The 24,533-nt window shown below is 40.6% G+C and overlaps 1 protein-coding gene across 5 annotated transcripts in view; it reads left to right on the plus strand.

The window, feature by feature from the left end:
* The window catches only part of RBMS1 (RNA binding motif single stranded interacting protein 1), a 206,357-nt gene that overhangs the window by 96,765 nt on the left and 85,059 nt on the right, over window positions 1-24,533 (plus strand). For 3 of the 5 annotated variants that reach the window (XM_032409641.1, XM_032409649.1, XM_032409622.1), the window contains exon 2: window positions 19,928-20,103. In XM_032409641.1, the coding sequence (XP_032265532.1) occupies window positions 19,928-20,103 (176 nt within the window). The remainder of the gene's footprint in view (window positions 1-19,927; window positions 20,104-24,533) is intronic. The other 2 variants (XM_032409615.1, XM_032409631.1) reach the window with 1 other exon arrangement.

The raw sequence follows: 24,533 nt of genomic DNA on the forward strand, positions 1-24,533 counted from the left end.
GTCTCCTGTGAGCAAAGGGTTGTCACACGGTACATTAGGTGGAGGGAAAAAACCGCTTTCTCACTTCTAATGATCATACTGAGAGATGTAAATTGGATGGCCTTTTGCACTCTTCCTCTTCCCTCTCTGAAGATTGAGAATAACAAAAGTGAGGCAACCTCCAATGGAACATAGGTCCATCTTTAAATTTTCTTGCTGATGCTCTTCTCAACTGTCTTACATGATTATTTCCCCATATCATAGCTTGGAAGTTTTGGGATTTCAAAGAGGGGCCCTAACCAGAAGGCATCTCTAGTTAGAATTTCAAGTGATAAAACTAAACCCAGGTGAAAAAGTCCAGGGAATATGAGGACTGATCAGGTTTGATCAGGCCAGCTTTTCCAGGGAGTCTTTCCTGGGAAATCCCCCCTCACCCCTAGATCTCCCCACCCCCATTTTACCTGCCTTATGCAGCAACTTCTACTTTGAACCCACAGGGTCATTTTTGTTTTCCATTTTCTCCCATTTTTTCCCTTATTGTGGTTGTGCAAAAGAGCCTCAGAGTAGCAGGAGAGGATTGAGAAAGTACTTAGAAGTCAGTTTTAAGATTTGGTCTGGTGGTGCCTGCCCTGGGCAGAGAGCCCTCAGGGCCATCTTGATGCCAAGTTTAGAGATGGACATTGAGAAAGATGAACTCAAGTGCAGCTGACAGTTACTGAGCACTTCTCACTGGCTGGGCATTTTACTGTGATGAGCTTGTGCAATCTTCAAAACCATCCGGCGAGCTAGAATAGATGGTATCGTCCTCACTTAAGAGAGGAAGAGATGAAACGTGGGGATGTGAAATAATTTGCCCAAAGTCACAGTGTGTGAATGGCAGTGGTCTGATTTCAGAATCCATCCTTTCAACCCTAATTGCTGTACTTCCTCCTTAGAAGTTGTCTTGGCCAAAGAAGTTGTTGGTTATTGTCGTTTGTCTGGAGCCTTAAAGGAATACCACTGGAGGGATAGTAGCTATCATTAAAGGTTTAAATTCGAATAAAAGAGGAGACAAGACTTACATGTGGTGGCAATGAGAAATGTCCCATTGGGGCATCTGCTGGTCTGTACTGATCCCCCACCTTCATCCCCAATTTCTGTGCCATAGAGAAATATCTTACTTTGGATATGAGGATGGACAAGATGACATAGAAGTTTCTTTCTGGATCTAATTATGGTTAAAGAATTCATTGGTAATGGGGCGCCTGGGTGGCTCAGTTGGTTAAGCAACTGCCTTCGGCTCAGGTCATGATCCTGGAGTCCCGGGATCGAGTCCCGCATCGGGCTCCCTGCTCGGCAGGGAGTCTGCTTCTCCCTCTGACCCTCCTCCCTCTCATGCTCTCTGTCTCTCATTCTCTCTCTCTCAAATAAATAAATAAAATCTTTAAAAAAAAAAAAAATTAAAAAAAAAAAAAAAGAATTCATTGGTAATATAACTTAGTGGGTGCTTATGTAAGATAATTCTCTATACTTTTCTTGTAAGTTTTATTTATTTAGGTAATCTCTGTACCCAACATGAGGCTTGAACTCACAACCCCAAGATCAGAGAGTTGCATGCTCTCCCAGCTGAGCCAGCCAGGCGCCCCACTCTATACATGTTTTGATTACATATCTCAGGTTTTTAAAAGTAAGGTTGAGAGAGTCAAAATCGACCTTTAGTGAAAGCTGCTGTAGTAGATTGAATAGTGTCTCCAAAAATTCCTATCTAACAAGAACTTCAGAATGTGAATTCTTTTGGAAATAGGATCTTTGCAGATGTCATTTGTTAAGGATCTTGATATGAAATCAAGGCGGATTTAAGGTCGGCCCTAAATCCAGTGACTAGTGACCTTATAAAAACAGGATAGGACACAGAGGGACACAAAAGAGATGGCCAGGTGAAGCAGAGGCAGAGTTTGGGGTTATGTCACCAAGAGGCAAAGAACGGGGGAAGTTGCCAGAAGCCAGAGAAGGCAAAGAAGGATTCTCCCCTAGAGCTCTCAGAGGGAGCATTGACACTTTGATTTGCAGACTTCTGGCTCCCTAAACTGTGAGAGAATAAGTATCTGCTGTTATAAGCCACACCAGCCCTTGAAAACTAATGCAGCCATTTTCATTTTGTCTCCATTTATATTTTACCTTTAACTTTTGAAGAGCTTAATGCACATATCTAACATTGTAGTTACTGTACAAACTGAGTTTTAAATTCCTGACAGAAATGAATTACATTAAATGGTATTAGCATGGCTACACTTACACTGAATTAACTTTCTAAAGAGGTGAGGTGCATCTCGAGGAGTAGCTTTTCTCTCTCCCCCCCCTTTTTTTAAGTCCTGCTTGGGGGGAGAGGAGGGGTGTCATTTAGCCATTCAGCCGAAAGAATTTTGTCGCACCACTCAGATGACTCCATTAAAAAGTTAGTCTTCTAAATAACTCTCGCTCTTACACTTCTCTAAGGTTAAAAATCAATTAAAAGGATTGGAATGAAGGTGTCATTTTTCAGTTGAGAGTCTAATAAAGCGAATCCTGGCAAGAATGAGTAACAACTGCCTGACCAGATGTGGCCATTACCAAAGGCAGTAGGATCCCAATGTGATTACATCTTCTTGAAGGTTTAGAGTAATTCTGATTAATCTGTTTTGAAAAGACAGATTCCCACATATCTCCTGTATCCAGAGGCAATAAGATTAAGATTATTAGGACTCATATTTTTCCCTGAATTATAATTCTCACTATCAATCATAATTTGTCTAGTGTCCCTGGTGTTTTAAAGTCTAAACTAGGAATTTTTAAAGTCCACCTGTCATAGAGTTGGGACATTATTCCAGAGGTGCTTCGCTCTTGAGAGGAAATAGAACAGATTTCCAGTGGAAGTAGAGCTCTTGTTTCAGCTAAGAAAGTGATATGATTGATGTATTTCTCCCTAGATGTCAAACTCCTTTCTAAGATACTTCACCACCATCTAACGCTTGCTGACTTCTCTTCCCTCCTGGTACCACAGAGCTGTTCAACATACAGTATTTTAATCACTGCAGCAGCGACATGCTTTCTATCATAACGCCAGTCTATATTTCCTCGCCAAACACACAAAGCTCTGGGTCCAGGCGCAGAGTGGGATTATCAGACAGGATGTGAACACATGTCCTCAAGGGGCTTACAGGCTAGTGAGGGAGATTTGTTCTTTAGTTCACATGTAGCAATATCATATTAGAAAGTGTTAAACTTTTGTTGAGATTACATATCGTGTATTGAGAAGATTTAAAGGAAAGCAAGTTGCTTTAGTGTTCCTTAGTAATATTCCTTCACAGTAATGTTGTACTGTTGGTTTGGGAGTAAGGAAGTAATATGTCACTGAGTTTCGCTGTTTGGCAACCAGTTTCCTGAGCCAAACTTTTGGTTTTGTTTTATTGATGGGTATCAGGAAGATTTTTAGTAACCATGGCAGTAACCATGACTAAAAACCTTAATTAGAGCACTTGTGTATCAACAAGGCGGCCGAAACAGAGAAACTTACCAGTATACCCCCTGCTCCCCCCTTACTCCCATTTTCTCTTCTGCTTAGCTCCTGAGCAGCCTGTCAGACAGACCTTATTTCACTACCAGGCTGCTACCTCCTCAGTGACTTTGGGAAAATCCTTTATCTTCTGTTTTCTTAACTGCATAACGGTTATAATCATACCTCCTTGTTTTGTTTAAATGAAAGAATACATACAAAGCACTTAGCTTGGTACCAGAAACATTTAAATGCTCAACATGATTAGTGCTATGAATAACACTCAGTTCTAGTTCTCTAGGGGGAAGAAATGTTTTCAGTAAGTTGTCTTGGCTTAAAATGTTTTTCCCTCCCCCTTTGGTTTTTGCTTATCTAGCTATGTTTAAAGACTACCTAGATTACTTTGAGAGTAAGAAAAAGATAAAATATTATAGCTCCAACTAAAATGAGTAAACTAATGGCCAAAACCTACCCCCTTCAGTTAAGGGGAAAACATCGGTCTTGGCTTTTTATCTACTTCTGGAAAGAGCTGTGCTATCCAGGATTTGCACATCCACTAGCATTGCAAGGTAAGAATTGGATTTTGCAGTAAGGGAGAATGGAGATGAAGTTAGAGTCTGTCATGCAGGCTAAGTATTTCCGGGGACAGCAGAGTGAGCTTACCCGTCCCAAGGTTGAATGGACAAATTCTGACCCCAATATTTACAACTTACATATTGCCTTTTAAAAAATATATCCAGGCAGGATTAAACTATCCTTTAGATTGTATCTTCTCAGTTTGCTTGGTGATGGAGGTTCTTCTAAAACTACTTTGAGCAGTTCTTACATAACTGGGAGCAACTACCGGGTTGCAGGGAGGAGCCGGAAGTAGCTGCTGCTGTGAGGTGCGGACTTAAGCTTCCCTACTGCTTCCGCTTCCCAGCCACAGTGTAGAAAAGGCAGCTTGCCTGTTCGTTCCTAACTTTTTTTTCCATGTTAGAAGTTATAGTGCCTGATGCAGATCTTTAAAATAAAATCCACCATTCGTAGTTCATTCTTTTGCTCTACACTCTGGTTTTTATTTTTATTTTTTATTTATTTTTTTAATTTTATTATGCTATGTTAATCACCATACATTACATCATTAGTTTTTGATGTAGTGTTCCGTGATTCATTGTTTGCGTATAACACCCAGTGCTCCATGCAGAACGTGCCCTCTTTAATACCCATCACCAGGCTAACCCATCCCCCCACCCCCTCCTCTCTAGAACCCTTCGGTTTGTTTCTCAGAGTCCATAGTCTCTCGTGGTTCGGCTTCCCCTCCGATTTCCCCCCTTCATTTTTCCCTTCTGATTTTTAAAAAAAATTTATTTTTTAGAGAGCAAGCAAGCACACAAGCGGGGTGGGGGCGTAGGCAGAGGGAGAAACAGACTCCCCCCGCTGAGCAGGGAACTCAATGCGGGCTGGATCCCAGGACCCTGAGATCATGACCCGAGCCGAAGGTAGATGCTTAACTGACTGAGCCACCCAGGTGCCCCTCTACACTCTGATTTTTAGATTGGGCAGAGAGTACTGTTTCAAGATTAAATCTAGTCTAAAACATAAAAAAAAAAAGAAATCCAGAGAACTTGAATTTTAGGATCTGTGATGTTGTCTGGATGGAGAACCAGATATTTAAAAATTGTGTTCCCCTCCTGCATTTTCTCTTTTTTTGCAAAATGATTTGATAACATAGGAGTGCTGTGAAATTTTGATTCCACTGCTTTGTAGTTCACTAACTTCAGAGATCTGGCATAGCTGCCCGCCACACCTGGACCTTGGTTCCTATCTGCTCTGTCTGGGCAGGGGCCCCAGCAGTTTTTGGGCTCTGGCCTGTTTTTCCCTTTCCTGTGCTGGAAATGCTCGAGGGCTGCTTTGGATTGGGGGGACAAGGGGGTGAGGAGAGCTGGTCTGTCACTGGTCATTGTGTGTAGAGCCTCTTAAGCCAGTTTCCACATAGACACGATTTTCTTCATAAATGTTTCTTTGTGGTCTGTGGGAGGGGATGGTGGTGTTTTCTTGTTTTGTGCATTTATTTAGAAGGGCAGAGATTTTATGAAACCCAATTTGGATACTTGTCACTAATAAATTAGGTTAATCTGGGATTGTGATTGAGAGTGAAAAATCGCATGTTTAATTATGTGCAACAAAGGTAAAGGATGTTTTATTTGACATTATAATGAAACTAAACATAATGAGAAGAAAAAGGGATTGTAAAACTCAGGTGGAGTCCCCAAGTGCCGTGCTGCTGTGGGGCGTGGGATCCTCACATCTGACCCCACACACTGGGAGGGTCTGGTTCTCCATTCTAGAGCACCAGAACTTTATTGCCCAAGGTTCCCTGGAAAGGAAACTCCCTCTGAAACTTTAACTAGTAATGTGTACATTTAGCTCATTTTGGTAAAGGTGATGCAGCTGATGCATTGTGATTAACTTGAGCAACAGAAAATAAGAAGGGGTTCGGGAAGATTAATAGCTTCACTCTTTCTCTTCTTGAGCAATAACTTCCTACTCTAAACAAGGAGTATTGTGAAATAATTTTAAGACTAAAAGAAGAAAAATTGCATCTGGTTTACGTAAATACTGGAACCGTTTCCCAGATTCTGCTTACCGCAGAATGCAGTTCTACTTCACTTCATCTGCTTGAGGAACGATGAAGAGAGGGATGAACCTTGTCAGCATTTGAATTGGTTAGATTCTAAGGCATCTTCGTACTCCAAGGTTGATAGCATCACTCCCGAAATGATTAGACAGTGGTGCATGGGCTGGATCCATGAAGGAAGGGCAAGTCTCAAGCTATTTAGTAGCAATAGATGTTCAGTCCAAATACGTAGTATCGATAAAGGGAGATCTGACATGTCAGAAAGCATGTACCTGCAAAAATGGGGAAATGTTTTGTCAGATCAAGAGAGTAAGTTTTCCAGAGTATACTGGTGAGCTACGGGGAGCAAGGTTTGCATACCTTTTTGGACTTTTTGGAGGAAAATCAGCTCATCTTAGAGAATTAATATGAGCATAATCATTGTGAAGCTTTGGGATAAAAGCCAACACTGGAATACACAAAAGGAAAAGTTGAACACATCTCTCTTTTTTTCTTGGTATGGAAATTGAGAGGTTGAAGTTACTTGTTTAAATGTATGAATTTGTGACATATATAGGGAAATCAGACAGCAGGTGAGCAATTCTGGTGATTCTTCAAAGGTTTCTAATCTCAGCCTGTTAAATTGCCAGCTGACCCTGAATGTACTTCTCTGACAGGAAGGCAACAAACTGCTGTAATTAATCTGTTTGATTTTTGTATCTTCTTGTAGATAGATGGTGCAGATAATGATTGTGCATGCTGTTCACAAATTTTTAATATATACAGAGATAGAAATGGTGCCATTCTTAATAATTTTTAGTTTTGAATTATAAATTTAATAGATGGTGTGAGTTTTTCTTTTTTTTTTTTTTTAAAGCAAGAAACTGGATGTCTAGCAGAGACATGGACATCCAAGTAAGTCATCTAGAAGTTGACAGTAGATGAAATATGACGTATAGAAGAGGCTATACAAAATATGCATTTTTCCTGTGATGCCTTAACAGGACTAGCATATCAATTTTCATTTTTAAAACTCATTAAGAAAACTTGGCATGTACCATCACTTTTGCTACAATCCTTACAGCAAACAAGGGCTGGTGCCTTTTGACAGCAGTGGTGGGAATGGAGACCTAGTTCTGCCTTGAATTAGCTGTATGACCTTGGATATACTCTTTGACTTCTCTGGGTTGAGGGGTTAGATTAGGTCATTGTTTCTCAATATTATTAAAGCCAAGCTCCCTTTGATAAAAATTAAAATGCTGCAACCTCCCTGTCTCCCCCCGCCACAACCATCTATCAAGATTCTGTTATACTTCCAGTTGAGAATTATTAGATTGCATTATCTCTGATGTCTTCTCTCATTGCTAACATTTTGTGATTCTGAGCAGATACTGGATTGGAAATCAGATGAACAAAGGTTTTTATCTCATTTTGTGAATAGCTGCAGCTTGTTCCTTCTTAAAGCGTGAAGGGAACCTTTCTAAAATTCATCCTCACACACCAAGAGCACTGCCTTGAGTCCTGCCCTTATGCATGGGCGTCACCCAGAAGCTTGGTAGAAATGCACAATCCTTGCCCCACCCAAAATGACTGAGGAGTGGTCCATATGTACATCAGAGTTTGAGAAATGCAGCAGACGATTGGTTTTTCCTGCAAGTGGCAATATTAGTGCCACTTTAATCAATTTAATAGGTTGCTACCAGCATTTCTTTTTTAGGTAAATAGAGGAGAAAAGATAACATTATGGTCCACTGAATATGGTAAAGGAGAACAATTGTTTCACAAAATTTTTGTTTCAGTTTTATAGAGTTTTGCCTGTAAGTGTATACAGGGTTGTGAGCTCAGACAAAAACTTAATTTTTGAGGTGGATTTCAGGGAAAAAGAAATTTAGAATAAAAATCCACTGTGCTTTGTATCAGAGACAGTATATCTCAGACACAGTGAGACAATGTATCTCAGATACATCAGAGACAATGTATCTTAGAGACAACCATCTCCTCCCTTCTGTTTATCCCCACACAGTGTCTCTCTCTCTTTCTCTCTCATACACACACACAGACGCACATTTACATAGAGATACACAGAGAAACATAATAAAGAGCTGTTCTATACTAATTATCCACCATGTATCAGATGTAAGCTGCTAGATTTTATCATGAGAAAAAAATGAATGTATTCATTAATTTTTTGGAGTTGTATTAACTCAGAAAATTTTCCTGTGATGATGTTTTACTTTGGCTATGTGTAAATCACAACAGTGTCAGATAAGATTTCATTTTTAAAATTCTTGTGGGGAGATTTTAAATACTTACTTAGTTTCCTGAAAGTACAGATAATGCTTTTTTCTCTAGGGGTTCGTTTATGAAATCCATGATACTACAAGCTCATTCACATGGCCCTTTACATCTTAAAAAAAAAAAAATGAATAAATTCATTTGGGGCTTTGGGGGTAAGCTGACTCGTATAATTTTTCTCCGTTTAATGTTTAGTTAACCACTTTGCAGTACTTTCAATAAGTATCATTTATGTGAAGAAAAAATATTTTAAAATAGGTAATTTCCACCCTGAGGACTTTGCAATCTCAGCAGTAATTCTTTACTTACAAGCAATACAAACTGTACTGTACATAGACTTTTAAAAACAGCCGGAAGGAGGTTGTCAGCGCTGGAATCCTAACTGCATTTGGGTGAGGCAGGAAATCAGAACATTGCAGAGGTGTGCTGAACTGTCATGATACTGCACTTCCCTCAGGAAGTTTTCTTTTTTCAAGTTATTTTGAGTAAAAAGGCAAAGAAGAGTTTGTTCTTGGGTCTTTCACAAGGTTCTGTGTTGAGGAAGAAAACTGGTGTAGATCTGAAAATCCCTCACTGGGGGTTCAAGAGGAGGAAAAAAACCACGCTCCGCCCACCTGCATTCAGAACCCAGAAGAGTAATTAATGTCACACCTGAAGTTGGACAGGATTTTAGGTTTACCGAGTTCTAATCGCTGGTGGGGTTTGGGGTGTACTTTGCTTACTGTTTTGAATTTTCTTTTAAGATGATCTTGGAGCTATTACATGGTCCTTTTCTATATAAGAGATTAAACAGAATGTGAACTGCAACTTTTTGTACAGATTACATGTTGACACAAAAAGATGCTGGCCTGTTAACCAACATGAAGTCTTGACAGATCTGTTATTCAAGTGATTTCAGCTATAATACTTTTACCTTAAGAACATTCTGGTTTGAGGAACTCTGAATATTATGTAATTAAAACAGTTTGTTCCTTTGAGCTTTAGCTGTAATTTTAGTATAGCTTATATATTTATAATATTTTCTCATAATCATCTGTGACTAAAGAGGGAATCCGTGCTTGGCCTAAGTGGGGTAGGGAAACGTGACAGCAGTGTGATCACCACGTCTTCCAGCTGCGTGATGCAAAGTGCAAGTCTTCTTTCTTGGGCCTGCCAGTTTAACCTCCTACTCCATTTCTCTGGCTGTTTGGCAGACAGATAAGAGGACCCAAGGGCCTGGCTGGGTTCTGTTTTGATATGTCTTAGCTGGAGAAACATTGTCCAGCCTTAGAATTTGAAGGCTGGAAGGGAACATAAAAATCACGTAGTCTAACCTGCTCGTTTCCCAGATGAGGAATTGAGCTGCCCACCGATGATGTTCCAGTTACTGGCCAAGGCAGGATTTGAATCCAGATATTCAGATTATTCCATGCACTAATTTTTCTTTTCTATATACCTTTTCATAGAGAGGAGGGGGAAGAATTTCCCTCGTTTTACTTCCCCACAAATTATCCTCTCTCATTTACCATCTTTAAATTTTCTTTTCTACTAGGGAGACCTCTGTATAATAATCTGTGATATCATGTCCATATTCTCTCTTGATTTCTAGGTTATCCTCCTACCTTTCAAGTCCCGTCCTCCCATCCCTTCCTTTCTCCGAACATCAGCTTGTCCTAGCTGACCAGCATTGGTCTTTTCACTGACTTTCATGAGCAATGATCCTTCCTGTGTCTTTGTTGGCTCTTGTCATCTCTCCCTGCATACCCACCCCTTTCAAGATTGCCATTTATCTAACGCTTAAGGACTTGGCACCAATATTCAGCTCACTCAGCCATATATACCCCTCTGGGAAGCCTTCCTCAGCCTTTCTGTCCAAGGACCTTTCATCCCTGATCTTCCCTTTGTTGAACTCTTACTTTTTTTTAGAAATTATGCCATACCGCACCATTATATGGGATGCAGGATATAAGGCCAGGAGTTTACTGTTAAAGGTATTTCCTTCCTCGACACACAAAAAGATGCTCAGCATCTACTAATCATCAGAGAAATACAAATCAAAACCACGAGAGAGCACCTTGCATCAGTCAGAATGACTAGTATCAAAAAGACAAGAAGCAATAAGTGTTGGCAAGGGTGTGGAGAAAAGGGAACCCTCGTGCACTGTTGGTGGGGACATAAACTGGTGCAGCCACTGTGGACCACAGTATGGCGGTTTCTCAAAATGCTAAAGATAGAACTACCATAGGATCCAGTAATTTTACTTCTGGATATTTACCTGAGGAAAACAAAACCGCTTACTTGAGAAGATCCATGCATGTTTATGGTTATTGCTGCATTATTTACAATAGCCAAGATTGGAAATGACTTAAGTGTCCATCAATAAATGAGTGGAAGAAGATGCGATACACACACATGATGGAATATTATTCAGCCATAAAAAAGAACAAAATTTTGGCATTTGTGACAATAGCAATGGACCTAGAGGATATTATGCTAAGTGAAATAAGTCAGGGAGACAAACACCATGATTTCACTTATATGTGGAATCTAAAAAACAAAACAGGTGAACAGACACAAAAAACAGAAGGAGGCTCATAAATACAGAGAACAAAATGGTGGTTGTCAGAGCAAAGGCAGCTGGGGGATGGGTGAAATAGGTGAAGGGGATTTAAGAGGTACTGACTTCCCATTATAAAATAAATATATCATGGTGATGATAAATACAGCATAGGGAATATAGCCAATAATACTGTAATAACATTATATGGTGACATATAGTAACTACACTTGTGGTGAGCATTGCATAGTGTATAGAATTGTCAAATCACTATGTTCTATACCTGAAACTAATATAATGTATGTCAACTATACTTCAATAATAAAATTAAAAAATATATATTATAAAAAAATGTTCTCCCTTCCTAATGAATGTACTTTCTAGTGTAAGAAAGTTTTGAGCCCATTGCCTTAAGCTCCTCCCTTACTTTCTTGGCCCTATAGTTTTCTGGTAAATAAATTATAGCTAATGCCTCCAGTCTATCCTTATGTCATTTTCTCTCTCTCTTTTTTTTAAGACTTTATTTATTTGAGAGAGAGAGAGCAGAAGGAGAGAGAGAAGGAGACTCCCCACTGAGCAGGGAGCCCCATGGGGGGCTCGATACCAGGATCCCAGGATCATGACCTGAGCCAAAGGCAGACACCGCTTAACTGACTGAGCCACCCAGGCACCCCTCTTTATGTCATTTTTTAAAGACTATTTTTTAGAGCAGTTTTAGGTTTACAGTGAAATTGAGAGAGGTACACAGCTTTCCCACATACCCCTGCCCCCACACATGGATAACCTCTCCTATTATCAGCATTACTCACCAGAATGGCACATTTTTCCCCCCAAGGCTGAATCTACATAGACACATCAAAATCACCTAGAGTGTTCGAAGTTTACCTTAGTGTTGTACATACTCTGGGTTTAGATAAGTGTATAATGAATAATATGTATCCACTATTATAGTAGCATGTAGAATTGTTACATTAACCAAAAAATCATCTCTGCCTGTTTATCCCTCCTTCCTCCCCCTAGCCCCTGGCAACCAACCACTGGTCTTTTTAACTGTCTCCATAGTTTGGTCTTTTCCAGAATGTCATGTAAGTGGGAACCACCTAAAATGCAGCCTTTCAAATTGGCTTCTTTCATATTACTTCGTAATATGCATTTAAGGTTCCTCTGTGTCTTTCATGGATTGGTAACTCATGTCTTTTTAGTGCTGAATAATATTCCACTGCCTGGATGTACCACAGGTTATTGATCCTTTCATTTACTAAAGGGCATCTTTGTTGCTTCCAAGTTTTGACAGTTACGAATAAGGCTGCTGTATTTGGTGCAGGTTTTTGTGTAGGCATAGGTTTTCAACTCCTTTAGGTAAATAGGAAAGAGCACAGTTGCTAGATGGTATAATGAGAGTATGTTCAGTCTTGTAAGAAACGGTCAATCTGTCTCCAAAGTGACTCTACCATTTTGCACTCCTACCAGCAGTGTGCAAGAATTCCTGTTGCTCCATGTGCTCCCCAGCATTTGCTATTGTCAGTGTTCCAGATTTCTGCCATCCTCATAGGCGTATAATCGTATCTTTATATTATTTTAATTTGCAGTTCCCTGTTGACCTATGATGTGGAGCATCTTTTCATATGGTTACTTTCCATTTGTGTAACTTCCTTGGTAAAGTTTCTGTTAAGGTCTTCAGCCCATTTTTAAATTGGGTTGTTTGTTTTCTTATTGTTGAATTTTAAGAGTTCTTTGTATATTTTGGATAACAGTCCTTTATCAGATCCGGCTTTTGCAAATATTTTCTCCCATTCTGTGGCTTGTCTTCTCATTCTCTTGAATTTTTCTTTCGCAGCAGAGAAGTTTTTAATTTTAATGAAGTCCACCCTATCAATTACTTATGGAGTATATCTTTGGTATTGTACCTGAAAAGTCATCACTTTACTTGAGGTCATCTGAGTTTTCTCCTGTGATATTTTCTAGGAGTTTTATAGGTGTGCATCTTAAATTTAGGTCTATGATTATCTTTGAATTAATTTTGGTGAAGGTGTAAGGTCTGTGTCTAGATTCGTGTTTGTGCATGCCGATGTCCAGTTGTTCAGCACCGTTTCTTGAAGAGACTATCCTTGCCCCATTGTATTGCTTTGGCTCCTTTGTCAAAGCAGAGTTGACCGTATTTATGGGGTTTTCATGTTGTTTTTTAGCTTTCTCCCCCTTTATAAACACTGTTACAAACACTAGAAGGAACAAATAGCACAGATCTCTGGTGTGTTCCTTGGCCCAAAGTTCTCAGCAGGCAACTTGGGGCATCTGTGGGATTCTTGGTGGAACCTTTGGCGAGAACCAAACAATGGAGCTGATTTGCATGCTGGAGCACAAACCAGATCTTTAAAAGATATTTGGATGATAAGGCATCTACTTCTTCTTTGGGGCCTTGAAAGAGAATTTGACCTCAGAAATCACATACTGTGTCTAAGGTATGTTTTCTACTATGGATTTTCAACACCTGCTTGCCCTTTCTTTTTACCTCCTTTGCAACCACTCCATCCACCCCAAAAAGCTTTTCTAAGCTGTTTTCATTTCTAAGGACTTTTCCCTGTTGTTTATTTTCACTTCTGCTACATGGTCTCTGTCCAGTCATTCAGTCATGTCGTATACAACAGATATTTATCTTATTCAATGCAAGTTTTATATTTGTTTCTTTTATCTGAAGCCTAAGAAAATGATGCTTTATTCATGGACTTAGGTAAAGAGGTTTCTCTGTAGAGAATATAGCTTTACATGCAAGGATCAGCTTGATAAGTATCTTGGAGAATATTAATTGTGAAGTATATTGGAGATTTTTATTCTTAGTTTTATTTTAATAGCTAACGTGACAACATGGCTTCTCCTTTGGTAAACATAATCCAAGAAAAAATATTGAATAATCTATTGCTCAAGTTTCATAGTCTTAGAGGCTACAACACTTGTTTTCAAAGAAGGGATAGTGGCTCTCTGAGAACCAGTTTCATGAACTAATTAGCCATGTGATTTTAAGCCCTGATATCCTAGCATCCAATGGGTCTAATTGATATTTGCCCTTTGGCCCTCTCTCTCACATGGTGGCCAAGTAAGAGTCTGCATGTGTAAAGGGGCACTATTGTTCTTCATTAATATAGGTGATCTCTCACATCCTGGCCTACCCGGAAGAGCATCTGCTTCCTGGCCAGTTTCTCATCTCTCACTAATTCACCTCCCACTTCTCAGCTGTGCGTACTTTCCCAGCTCCCTGTGCCAGGAACTTTATCTTTCACAGCCGCTATTCCTGGCCCTCTTTGAGCCACTCAGATGTCTAAAAGAAAACAAAGAAAATACCCTAACTGTGGTGAAACTGGCCCATTTGGATGCTCCCCCTCCCCATTCGATAATTCCCTTAAATTGTTAAATTCCTCTTACATCTTGAAAGCTTTATGGAGAGGAACCAGTGTGTGGAATTAGTGTGGTATATAGTGTCTTTACACAGTGCTCAGTTCATGTCGGCTTTGATAATGTACCATTTCCTGGTGAAAGATGATAATGTTCCATAACTTCTAGTCTGCAATCAGGAGCAACTATAGTGGTTATCTTGCTTTCTGGATTAAGGAAATAGTTGGTATGTTAAACTCCCTGTTGTTGGGGTTGGGGGTGGGGCGGTGGCGGTGGTGTGTGTGAGCGTGTGTGTGTGTGTGTGTGTGTGTGTATGCATGTGTGGCAAGGTAGAGATGGAGATTATGGATTTTGGATCATAACCTTCTTAAACTATAAGGTTGACAGCCTTAAAGACTTGAGGGCAATTAAAAAGCAGATTCTAGGTTTCCCTTCAAAATGTGTTAGAGTCCCCAGGGATGTTAGTGACTGAGGGGGAAGGGAGGAGAGCTGCAGCACTAAGATTGGTTGGAGCACAGTTCTTGTTGCCTATTAGTATGAGGGAGGAAGTGAGACAATAGAATTTGTAATGTCAGATTTTCATTTTTATTCATTGTCTTTGCTGAACAGAAGTCTACAACAATGCCTGATTACTAATATATTTTAGTTCACCAATGGTTAGTTTTGCCTTTTTTGTAAACAACCTTTAGACTTGTATTTATATACAAGAGTCTACTTAGTGTGGCGTCCCAACGGGGGTTGATGTGATGGAAAGGGAAATAGGTCTGCTGCGTGTGTAGTTGCCGTCTGCCTGTTGTTGATCATCCTGTCTCAGTGTAGGAGGCCAGTGGACCTTCCTGGCGGGATAGAGGCCTCAGGGCTCTCCACACAGGAAGTCCTCCCTGACTGCTGACAAGCACTCTTCCTGCTGATGCCCACACCCACTCCTGAAAGGGGTGCAGAGAGGGTCTGCAAGTACAGTCATTCCATTTATTTGCCACCAACTTTGTTTTTCTATCAGTTTCTATCAATTTTGTGCAAATTGAGCCCAGGTAGTGTTATTGTGAAAGCTGAAGTAGTTTGTTTTCCCTGCCCTTGGATAGAGAGCTTGATGGGTAGCTTGCTTACATGATCTGAAGTGGTGAAATTCGGCCAGAGGAGGCTGAGGTAGACTGCTAGGCTCTTGTGGGGTGGGTCAGTGCTCACCTGGGGTCAGCCAGTCACTGAGGTCCTTTTTTTTTTTTAACTAGCCTTTTTTTTTTTTTTTTTTTAAGATTTTTATTTATTTGTCAGAGTGAGAGAGCACAAGCAGGGGGAGCAGCAGACTCCCCGCTGAGCAGGGAGCCTGATGCGGGGCTCGATCCCAGGACCCTGAGATAATGACCTGAGCCGAAGGCAGACGCTTAACCAGCTGAGCCACCAGGCACCCCCCCACTGAGGTCCTTAATTAGGTTGAATTTGTGTAAATTAGCTACATACTTCATCTAAGGGGACAAGGAATGGGAACGGGACAGGAGTCCTTTTCAAACCCCAGGGAAGCTTTAGGGGTTTTGAGAGGCAAGATATAAAAAGACAACCAGTGATGAAAATGGAGTTTGGTAAAATATTATCTGTTGGTAAGCTTTTTTTTTTTTTTTTTAATTTTTTAAAGTTTACCCTTTGTGCTGTTGAGCACAGAGCTACAGAGCGTTACTGTTTTGAACTGGTCAGAGCTGTGACGGAGTTACAGATTTGTCAGTGTTTACATTTCAATTGCATTTTAATCTGGGAGTAAGAGTTTAAATGTTCACTGGCTAAGTCTAGCTGTTCTAAAATGCTGACTCTGGTGTTCAGCCGTAATGTGCTGTTGATACCGAAATTTGCCGAATTCTTTTGTTAATAAAAATATAAGGTAGAATTTTAAAAACTAATCTTTTAAAAGCTGACTTTGTTAAACACACACACGCACAAGCTGACTGTGTGCTCACTCATTAAGTTAACTTAAGGGTACCTTTGTCTTTCTCAAAAAAAAAAAAAAAAAAAAAAAAAAAATATATATATATATATATATATATATATACACATGCGCACACATAGCCACCAGTGGTATTAAGTGTACCATTTCAGAGAAACTTGAATTTAATATTTAGATTGCAGGAAGGATGGGCACAGCTAAATGAAATAATACAAATATCACATTTAGGATATGGACGGTTCTGGTGTACCATGTAGAGTACTGTTTGAGGGCTCTGGCTTTGTTGTCCAACAGACCTGGGTTCAGATTCCAGCCCTGCCGTCTTAAATGTGTGACCCTGTGACCGTGGCATATTACTGAACCTCTGTTGAGACTCAGTTTCCTAATCTGAAAAATGGGAAAACAATGATGTATCTGCCTCATTGGATTAGAGAAGATAATGCGCATAAAGCACTTGGCCCGGTGGCACATATTAAACATGTAGTATATGAGTAATAGTACTCAATAGTACTCAAATTATTGTAGTTATCATTGACCCATTCTGAACATTTAGAAATAAACAGCTTAATTATGTTTGAGTTTTCTTCTTTAAACATGTGTCCAATCTTTATTAGGATTTAAGTTGTTAATTTCAGTGAGTTTTACAAACCTCATCTTTGATCTAGAATTTTCTGCAGCAGAAAATAGAAAATTGGCAACCTAGAATAAGCTGTCTTCAGCTAGTTCTGAGAAATAGTTAATATTAGGATAACATTTTAATTTGAACTTGTTCTGTATAGAATTCACCAGAGGCCAGTCATCGTCCTCAGGGCACGTTCAGAAAGCCCCGTCTCCCACCTGGGATCAGAATGTTGGGAAACTTTTCTCCCCCATAGGGCAGAGTAGAGGGGAAGCAGGGGCGGCTTGTATATGCTCCATACCTACTTCCCAGAGTGAGAAATCATTACTGTAATAAATATAGAGGCCTGTCAAAGATGTATTAAATCAGCTATGTAAATTCTGAGATGTAAATCATGGTTCTGCTTTTGCCAAAAATAAATACATAAATAAAAACCTACTCCTTTCATGTCCAAATAATCTCTCAATAAATCATACCCCCAAATGTTTCTTTTAATCCTGCAGGTCCACACCTGGCACTCCACTTTCCACCCCAGAGAAGAGGTTAGAGCTGATGCAGACTTGGAATGCAGTCTTTAAACCATCTGATGGTTCATCTGCTTCGCGTTGGTCTAATGCTACTGAGAGGTGGGGATGAAGCGGGTCCACGGCTTCTTTCAGGCTTCTCCAGGGCTTATCCCTGGAGGTGACCCCGTTCCATCCCCCAACAGCCGCACTGAACATACTGGGTCGTACTATGAGGAACTGTGGTTTGTGACAAAGACAGGTTCTTGGACATTAATCAAAGACGATTTAAGAAAAAATTCAGCCTTGCCTAGATATAAGTTCTTTGTGTAAATCAGAGGCTTGGGATAGGGGGGAAAGATGTGTGTGTTACTTTCCAGCACCTCTGTTCTAAACTGAAATGACAAACAGGGGATGCCTGGCTAATTGCAAGGAGCAACTAGCACAAGTTGTATTGAGTGATTTTGGAGAAGGAACACAGACCTTCCTTTGTGTGGTATGGCTGGGGGATCTGAGGTGCCACCCGCGCAAAGCAAGGAACAATGCTTACTCCTCCTTTTACTTCTAGAAAGCAGAGTCTTTATTCCCTAGAGAAAAACCAGAGATGAGACCAAAGGATATGAGTTCAACTGCTTATTAAGGGCATAACTCAAATAGATTTGATAGGATATGATCTCGGTTAAGTTTTTTTTCTTGGATTAAGCAATACGGGTATTTCCAGTTCAAGTTCAGTCTTCATGTATACATTGACTATTGTTAACCCTTCCTGCTACTCTCCTTCTAAGAGAGGATCACTTGAGATAAAATGGTGTTTGGACTCAATAATCTTAGCAAGGACCCTGGGCAGTGAGAAGAAAAAAATACATAGTATGGGCGCCTCCGTGGCTCATTCGGTTGAGCATTCGACTCTTGGGTCTCAGCTCAGGGTTGTGAGTTTGAGCCCCACGATGGGCCCTTAAGGGCATCTGTATTTCTATTCCATGGTGGAGATCATAGAGCCTTTGAACGGTGCAACCTAAAAAAAAAAAAAAAAAAACGTAGTACAGAAAAGAAGTAGTGGTTACATGTGTAGATTAGTGGGGATCCCAATGTAGTGGGGGATACTGTGGAGTTAGGATGGTCATGGCAGAACCTGGGTGCAGAGTCAGATATCCATAGTGAATAGTTGAGATTGCTGGCAAGGAAGGCAGGGTTGCATTTAGTACAAGGGGTCTTCTGCTTTTTGAACTTTCCAAAGTGGAATTGAACTGTGTCTTAGATGTGTCTAATAGTTTTGTTTGTGGCTGTGAAAATCAAGCTGTATGATTTGAAAAAAATTTTTTTATGTCTAGGAACTAATTTTATACTTTATTTTCAAACTGTTACTTAATATAAGTGAAGTCCTTGGGTTAGTGTATTTATTATTTAGATGCGAGGTGAAAAAAATTCCTGTCCCGGTATGAAACTGCTGAGCATTTGCTTTGAGGGCACTTCAGGGTGTGCTCACTTCCATCTCAGACCGAGCCATTTAACTTCCTCAAAAGTCATGTGTGTGGCATAGGGCACAGAACTGGTTTCTTTCGATCGGTTAACAGAGAATTATCTGGCGTGAGTACAATTTCAGACATTCTTCCTAGGTGGCTGCCGACTGCGAAACCACACTGAGCCCTAGGTTTAGGCTTTAGAAAAGTTACGTTCCTTGCTGCAAGGCCTGGGAAGGTTTCCAACTCCCACACCGTTCTCACAGGGGTTAAATTTCACAAGGTTGGCCAGCGCAAAAGGCAGCATGCCCGTGAATCTTATCCAGATGTCTCAATGGAGCCGTGGGCCAGACTTAGAACTAGGTGAAGTCTGCCTTATTTGAGCATTGTGCTGGAACTCAAACTTTGTTACACTCGAAGAATCATCTTATTTTTCCCCCCAAGAGTCTCAATAAAATGATCAGCAACTTTCAATCAAATGTTACTCAGAATTTGAAAACCTTTTCAAAAGTCTCGTGATTTCTAAATGACTGTATCGTAAGATGATATTATCACCTAACTTCATGCAAGTTAATTTTGAGTCTCAGTAGATGTGTCCTTAAAAGGTGTGAATACATTAATCTCACATAAATTTAGCCCTATTTAAGGTGCACATAGAGAATATTTTACTGAATAAAATCCCATTATTAATTGCATGTTGAAGGAGAGGGCTTTTTCTGTAGAATGAGCAGGTCTTTTTTAAGGTGTAAATGAAAATGTATATATGGGCACGCCTGGGTGGCTCAGTCGGTTAAGCGTGACCTTCAGCTCAGGTCATGATCCCAGGGTCCTGGGATCAAGCCCCGCGTCGGGCTCCCTGCTCAGTGGAGAGCCTGCTTCTCCCTCTCCCTCTGCCTGCCTCTCTGCCTACTTGTGCTCTCTCTCTATCTCTCTGTCAAATAAATAAATAAAATCTTTAAAAAAAAAAGAAAAGCAAGAAAATGTATATATGAACGTCGTTTAAGGGGATCTGTGTCTCTGTTGTGTGGTGGAGATCACACAGCCTGTGAATGGCGCTCCGCAGCCTGCCGCCGGTGTTCTAATGCTCCCCGTCTTTGTCTCCCAGCAGTCTCTGGTCCCGGCCCACCCCATGGCCCCTCCCAGCCCCAGCACCACCAGCAGTAATAACAACAGCAGCAGCAGTAGCAACTCAGGATGGGACCAGCTGAGCAAAACCAACCTCTATATCCGGGGACTGCCTCCCAACACCACAGACCAGGACCTGGTGAAGCTGTGTCAGCCGTGAGTAGCTTTTCTTCTTGGTCATTTTCAGTTGATAGATAGTTCTTTTATCCTTTATCATACTCTGAAGGGATATCAATTGTCTTACAAGAGACGTTTAGTACAAGTGTGAACTCTCATTACCGACACAATGACACTTTGCACGTTTTAAGTCCTCCTCGGACACAGCGTTAACATCAGCAGAATGCCCGTATAACAAAATAAATTGGAACATCTTCTCAGTAGAATTTGACTTTATTGGCATATGAGAAGTAAAATGAGAATTTTTGCAAAGCTCATGGCTGGATCCTTTTTAGGACTGCTCTTTTTTTTTTTTTGCGGTAGCCCCTCTGGGGGGCCAGTCTATCCTATAAAAAGAGAAACTTTAGCTGTTATCGTTTTTCAGAAAGGTAGTTACCATCTAACTGTATCTTAAACGTGTGTAAGACTCTTAATGTTAGCCAGGAAATAATAGTGTGTCTTCACTAGCACCTACAGCTTTGTGGTCTGGGTTGTTCACCCTCCTCTGTTGGGGAATTCTTATTTCCAAAATTCCCATTTCTTTTCTCACTGCCACCCTTTCTGAGTCTTGTGAAGAAGTGTGTGCGTGTGCATAAAGTTCCAGAGTAAATATGTATTATATGCTAATGTTGTTGAAGAACAGAATATAAATACGTTACTTTGCAAATGATGTTAACTCACTAAGTAAGAAAGCACTAATTTAAATCAAGGAGCCAGAAGCACTATACAGTGCAGGGATCGTTGTGTGAAGACTAATCACTCTGAGCTATAAAAGCCTCTACATATAACAACATCTTTTATGTATCCAAAGACAGTAATGGCCCCTTAAAAAAAAAAGGAGTTTTACATAACTGTGGAAGAAAATGTCCACTCAAGAATGTTTCCTAGTCCCTGAAAAATATTCCCATTTCTCAACATCTGATTAATGGCATCTCATTTCTGCTGTTGTGGGTAAAAATATAGATTCATTACTTATTATTTTAAGAAAAAGAATGTTTCAGAGCTCGGCCAGTATTTCCAAACTGGAACTAAAAGTAACATCTGGCCTTCCATAAGGAGGTGGTGGTGGTTTTGCTTTGTTTTGTTTTTAGAGAGAAGGGTGGGGTGGTGGGTGGTATTCTTTAGGGTCTGGAGAGTTCTCCTAAGGCCACCACTCTTAGCACCCTCCCTGTGCCTTTCCTGGGTTCCCCTTTAGACCAGCCCTCTTAGACTTTGCCCACAGCCCTTTGCTTTCAGGGCGGTCTGGTGCTAGGGACTGCGCCGAGAGCAAGTCTAGCTCTCCAGATTTGTCATTCGAGGCCAGAGGCAGAGGGAACTTGGCCAGTTGCGCCCTGCCCTCTTGCAGCTGTTCAAGGCCACAGATAGGCCTTCTGCTGTCTTGTCTGCTGCTGGTCTTGACTGGCGTCTTCTTATGCTTTTGCAGCATAATTACAGGTAGATAGAGCGCCGTGAAGTCCAAGAAGCTAAAAATATAACTGTAGGAAACGAAAGAATGAAGCTAACCCTCAAGTTCTTGAGGTATAAGAGAAAGGAGAGAGGATTTCAAAAAACAAATAGTTCTTCAGCTAGTTTTGAATCATGTAAGGTGAGTTTAAACATCAAGGAGACAGCACTCAGTAACCATAAAATAATAGAATAATGCCATGTTCTATGTATAGTAAATGTGTACTCGAAAAATTAAACCAGTAATTTTTTTTTTTATTGAGTCAAATCATATTCCAAATGCAGTAGGAGAGCATTTTATCACTTTTCCTAGAAAATTCACCCCTTTTTTGTTCTCTGGTCTCTTTATTGTGTGTGGATTATCTTAATGTGTTTCATTCTCTTTGCTGTTACCAATAGCAGCGATAAGCGTTTGGCAGTGTCACTCTTTCCTAGTATCAGCAAAACCCCAGGTTTGATATATAACTCCGAAGATAGTGTTCCTGATCTGTGTTATGCAGAGGCAGGACACACAGCCGTATCAGCTGAAAGCTTCATTCCATTTACCACAGAGCCTCTAATAAGTACCAGTTTTGACTTGCTGACAATTTTATGTCTTAGAATGTAGAGAGAGGGGGAGAAAAAAAGGGCATTCCTGTTCTGGACTTAATTGTTTCCAATAAAGACTACTAGTTGGTGACATGGATGTGACTCATCCTATGGGAAAAGTGACTCATCCTTACAGCCTAAAAAACCCAGTGGACATAATTAGAGATTTTTTAGAAAAGTCGGTATCAAAACTTCTCAGAAAAGATAGGTGTAAACTCAGAAGTCTAAAAAAGAAAAAAAAATGTTTTAGAATTACAAATTTAGCAGTATAATTTCAAATCGACCCAATGGGATGAATGGCAGGAGGGCAGCAATTGAAACAAATAACCTTGGGTCCCCGCCCCACCCCGGGGGGCTTGGTTATTTCAGAGGGCTCTCCAAAAGGAAGATGGGAAAAGATACCTAAGAATGTTTGTAGTAGTGACCTAGTTCCATACAAACAATGCATGAGTCTAAGGCAAGAATGCTATAAGGGTTGTGGAAACTGGAGAGGAAAGAAAAAAATATTTTTAAAAAAGCTATGTTTGGAGTAGAATATTCACATAATATGTTAGAAGAAATGGCAATGAGTGAGAAAGCAGCCTCACCCCAAGTCAGAGAGAGAGACTCTTGACCCTGTAAGTTCAGATCACCGTGGTTAAGGTCACGGGGCAGGGCTCCGACTGGAGGGAACCAGTTGCGTTCCTGGTTACCGAAGGAGGCTGGTCAAGAACCAGGCGAAGATGTGACAGTGGCCATAGTGGTAAGCTGATAGGGCTTGAAAGTAGATACATTCTCCAGGAGGATTTAATGAGAGAAGTGGACCAGCTCTAGGTAACTTCTGAATTGTGGTGGGTGTGCAGGAAATCAGCTTGGAGCCTCATGACTATTGTAGGCTGCTGCAACTTTGCTTCTGTTTCTGAAAAGTTTTCTACTCAGGAAGTACATCAGCACAGTTAACCAGCAAGTTTAGGGAATGGAATGATCTGGGTAACAGGAAGGATTTATCTGTTACCCCAGGACTTCAGACAGTCTTAATTCTCTCCCCTTCTCTAAAATTGAGCCAGATACTTCGCTTGACTTTGGTACCACTTTATTTCTCTCATGCAAACTTCTCAGGTGAATTTTCAAGGCACATCAGCCGAGGGCTCTTGTTTCGACTTTCTTTGCCACCTTAACCCTTGCCCTTTTGCCTTCAAGTTCTCACTTGAAACTGCACTGGCATCTTCTCTCTATCTTATTTTATTTGATACTTAACTCTGATGATAGTGTTTCTGACATGTGTTATTCAGAGGCAGGACATACAGCGCTCTTTTCTCTGGCTCTCTCCTACTCTTACCCACTTCTTCTCAACTCTTTGCTCTTTGGATTTCAGTTCTTAGCTTATTCTTCTATAGCCTCATTTTCCTGTAGGGCTCTTCTCCACTGCACCCCATTTTCCACACATTTTCCACTCTCCTGTTGTCACTTCAAATTCAACACTGTCTCCTTCCTCTCCAAACGATGGCATTTCTAAATTTAACTCTCCTCACCTTAAAGCTCTGGAGCGGTGGTTGACTCTTTCCCGTTACCCTCTTGGTCCCCAAGTCCTGGAGATTCTGTGGCTTTTCTTCTTCCTTCTTGCTGCCAGAAGAATTGAATGTTTTCTCCGTCCCTCCCTGCATTGTGACAAGGGAGAACGATTTGCTCCTGCTGCTGCCTCACGTCAGGTGCCTCCCCATTTTCCTTTTTTGATTCTTCAAGGCCAAGGCCAAGCTCATTCTGCCTCCTCCATGCTTGGACCACACTGAATTCTCCTAATTTCCTTTTCTATGTCACCATCTCACAGTCAGCATCTTATTTTCATACATTTCTGTTCTCCAAGTGCTTGTTCCACTCTTCAGCAGCGGGCCTGTGACAGTATATAATGCTGACAGTGCATCGTCTTTTTTGTTTTAAGACTTTATTTATTTAACTAAACTCTACACCCAATGTAGGACTCGAACTCATGACCCAGAGATCAAGAGTCGCATGCTTTACTGACTGAACTGGCCAGGCGCCCCGGTGTATCATCTTCATAGATTTCTCACACTTTATAAGATCATGGTGGTCAGCATGGCAAATGTTTGGGTACCCTAGAGTTACCAACCACAGTGGTGGGCAAGTACCTAATTCTCAGGAGCCTGTAAAATGGGTCAAATAAGGTTTAAATCATGAAGTTGTGATTAGGATTAAATCAAGTTATTTGAGGAATGGAGCTGGTCTGCTGCCTAGAACACAGTCGTCAATGAACAAGTATTAGTCTCCCTTGTGCCCATGTCTTTGCTCCTCAAAACCCTAACTACTAGAATAAACTTAAATTATATGTAATCCTACATTTAAAACTAAGCAGTGGGGGGGGATACCAGATTCTGATTCTGAAAGCTGGGAAAGCCAGGGAA

The sequence above is a fragment of the Phoca vitulina genome, unplaced genomic scaffold, assembly GCF_004348235.1.
Source record: "Phoca vitulina isolate PV1807 unplaced genomic scaffold, GSC_HSeal_1.0 scaffold1, whole genome shotgun sequence".
Lineage (NCBI taxonomy): Eukaryota > Metazoa > Chordata > Mammalia > Carnivora > Phocidae > Phoca > Phoca vitulina.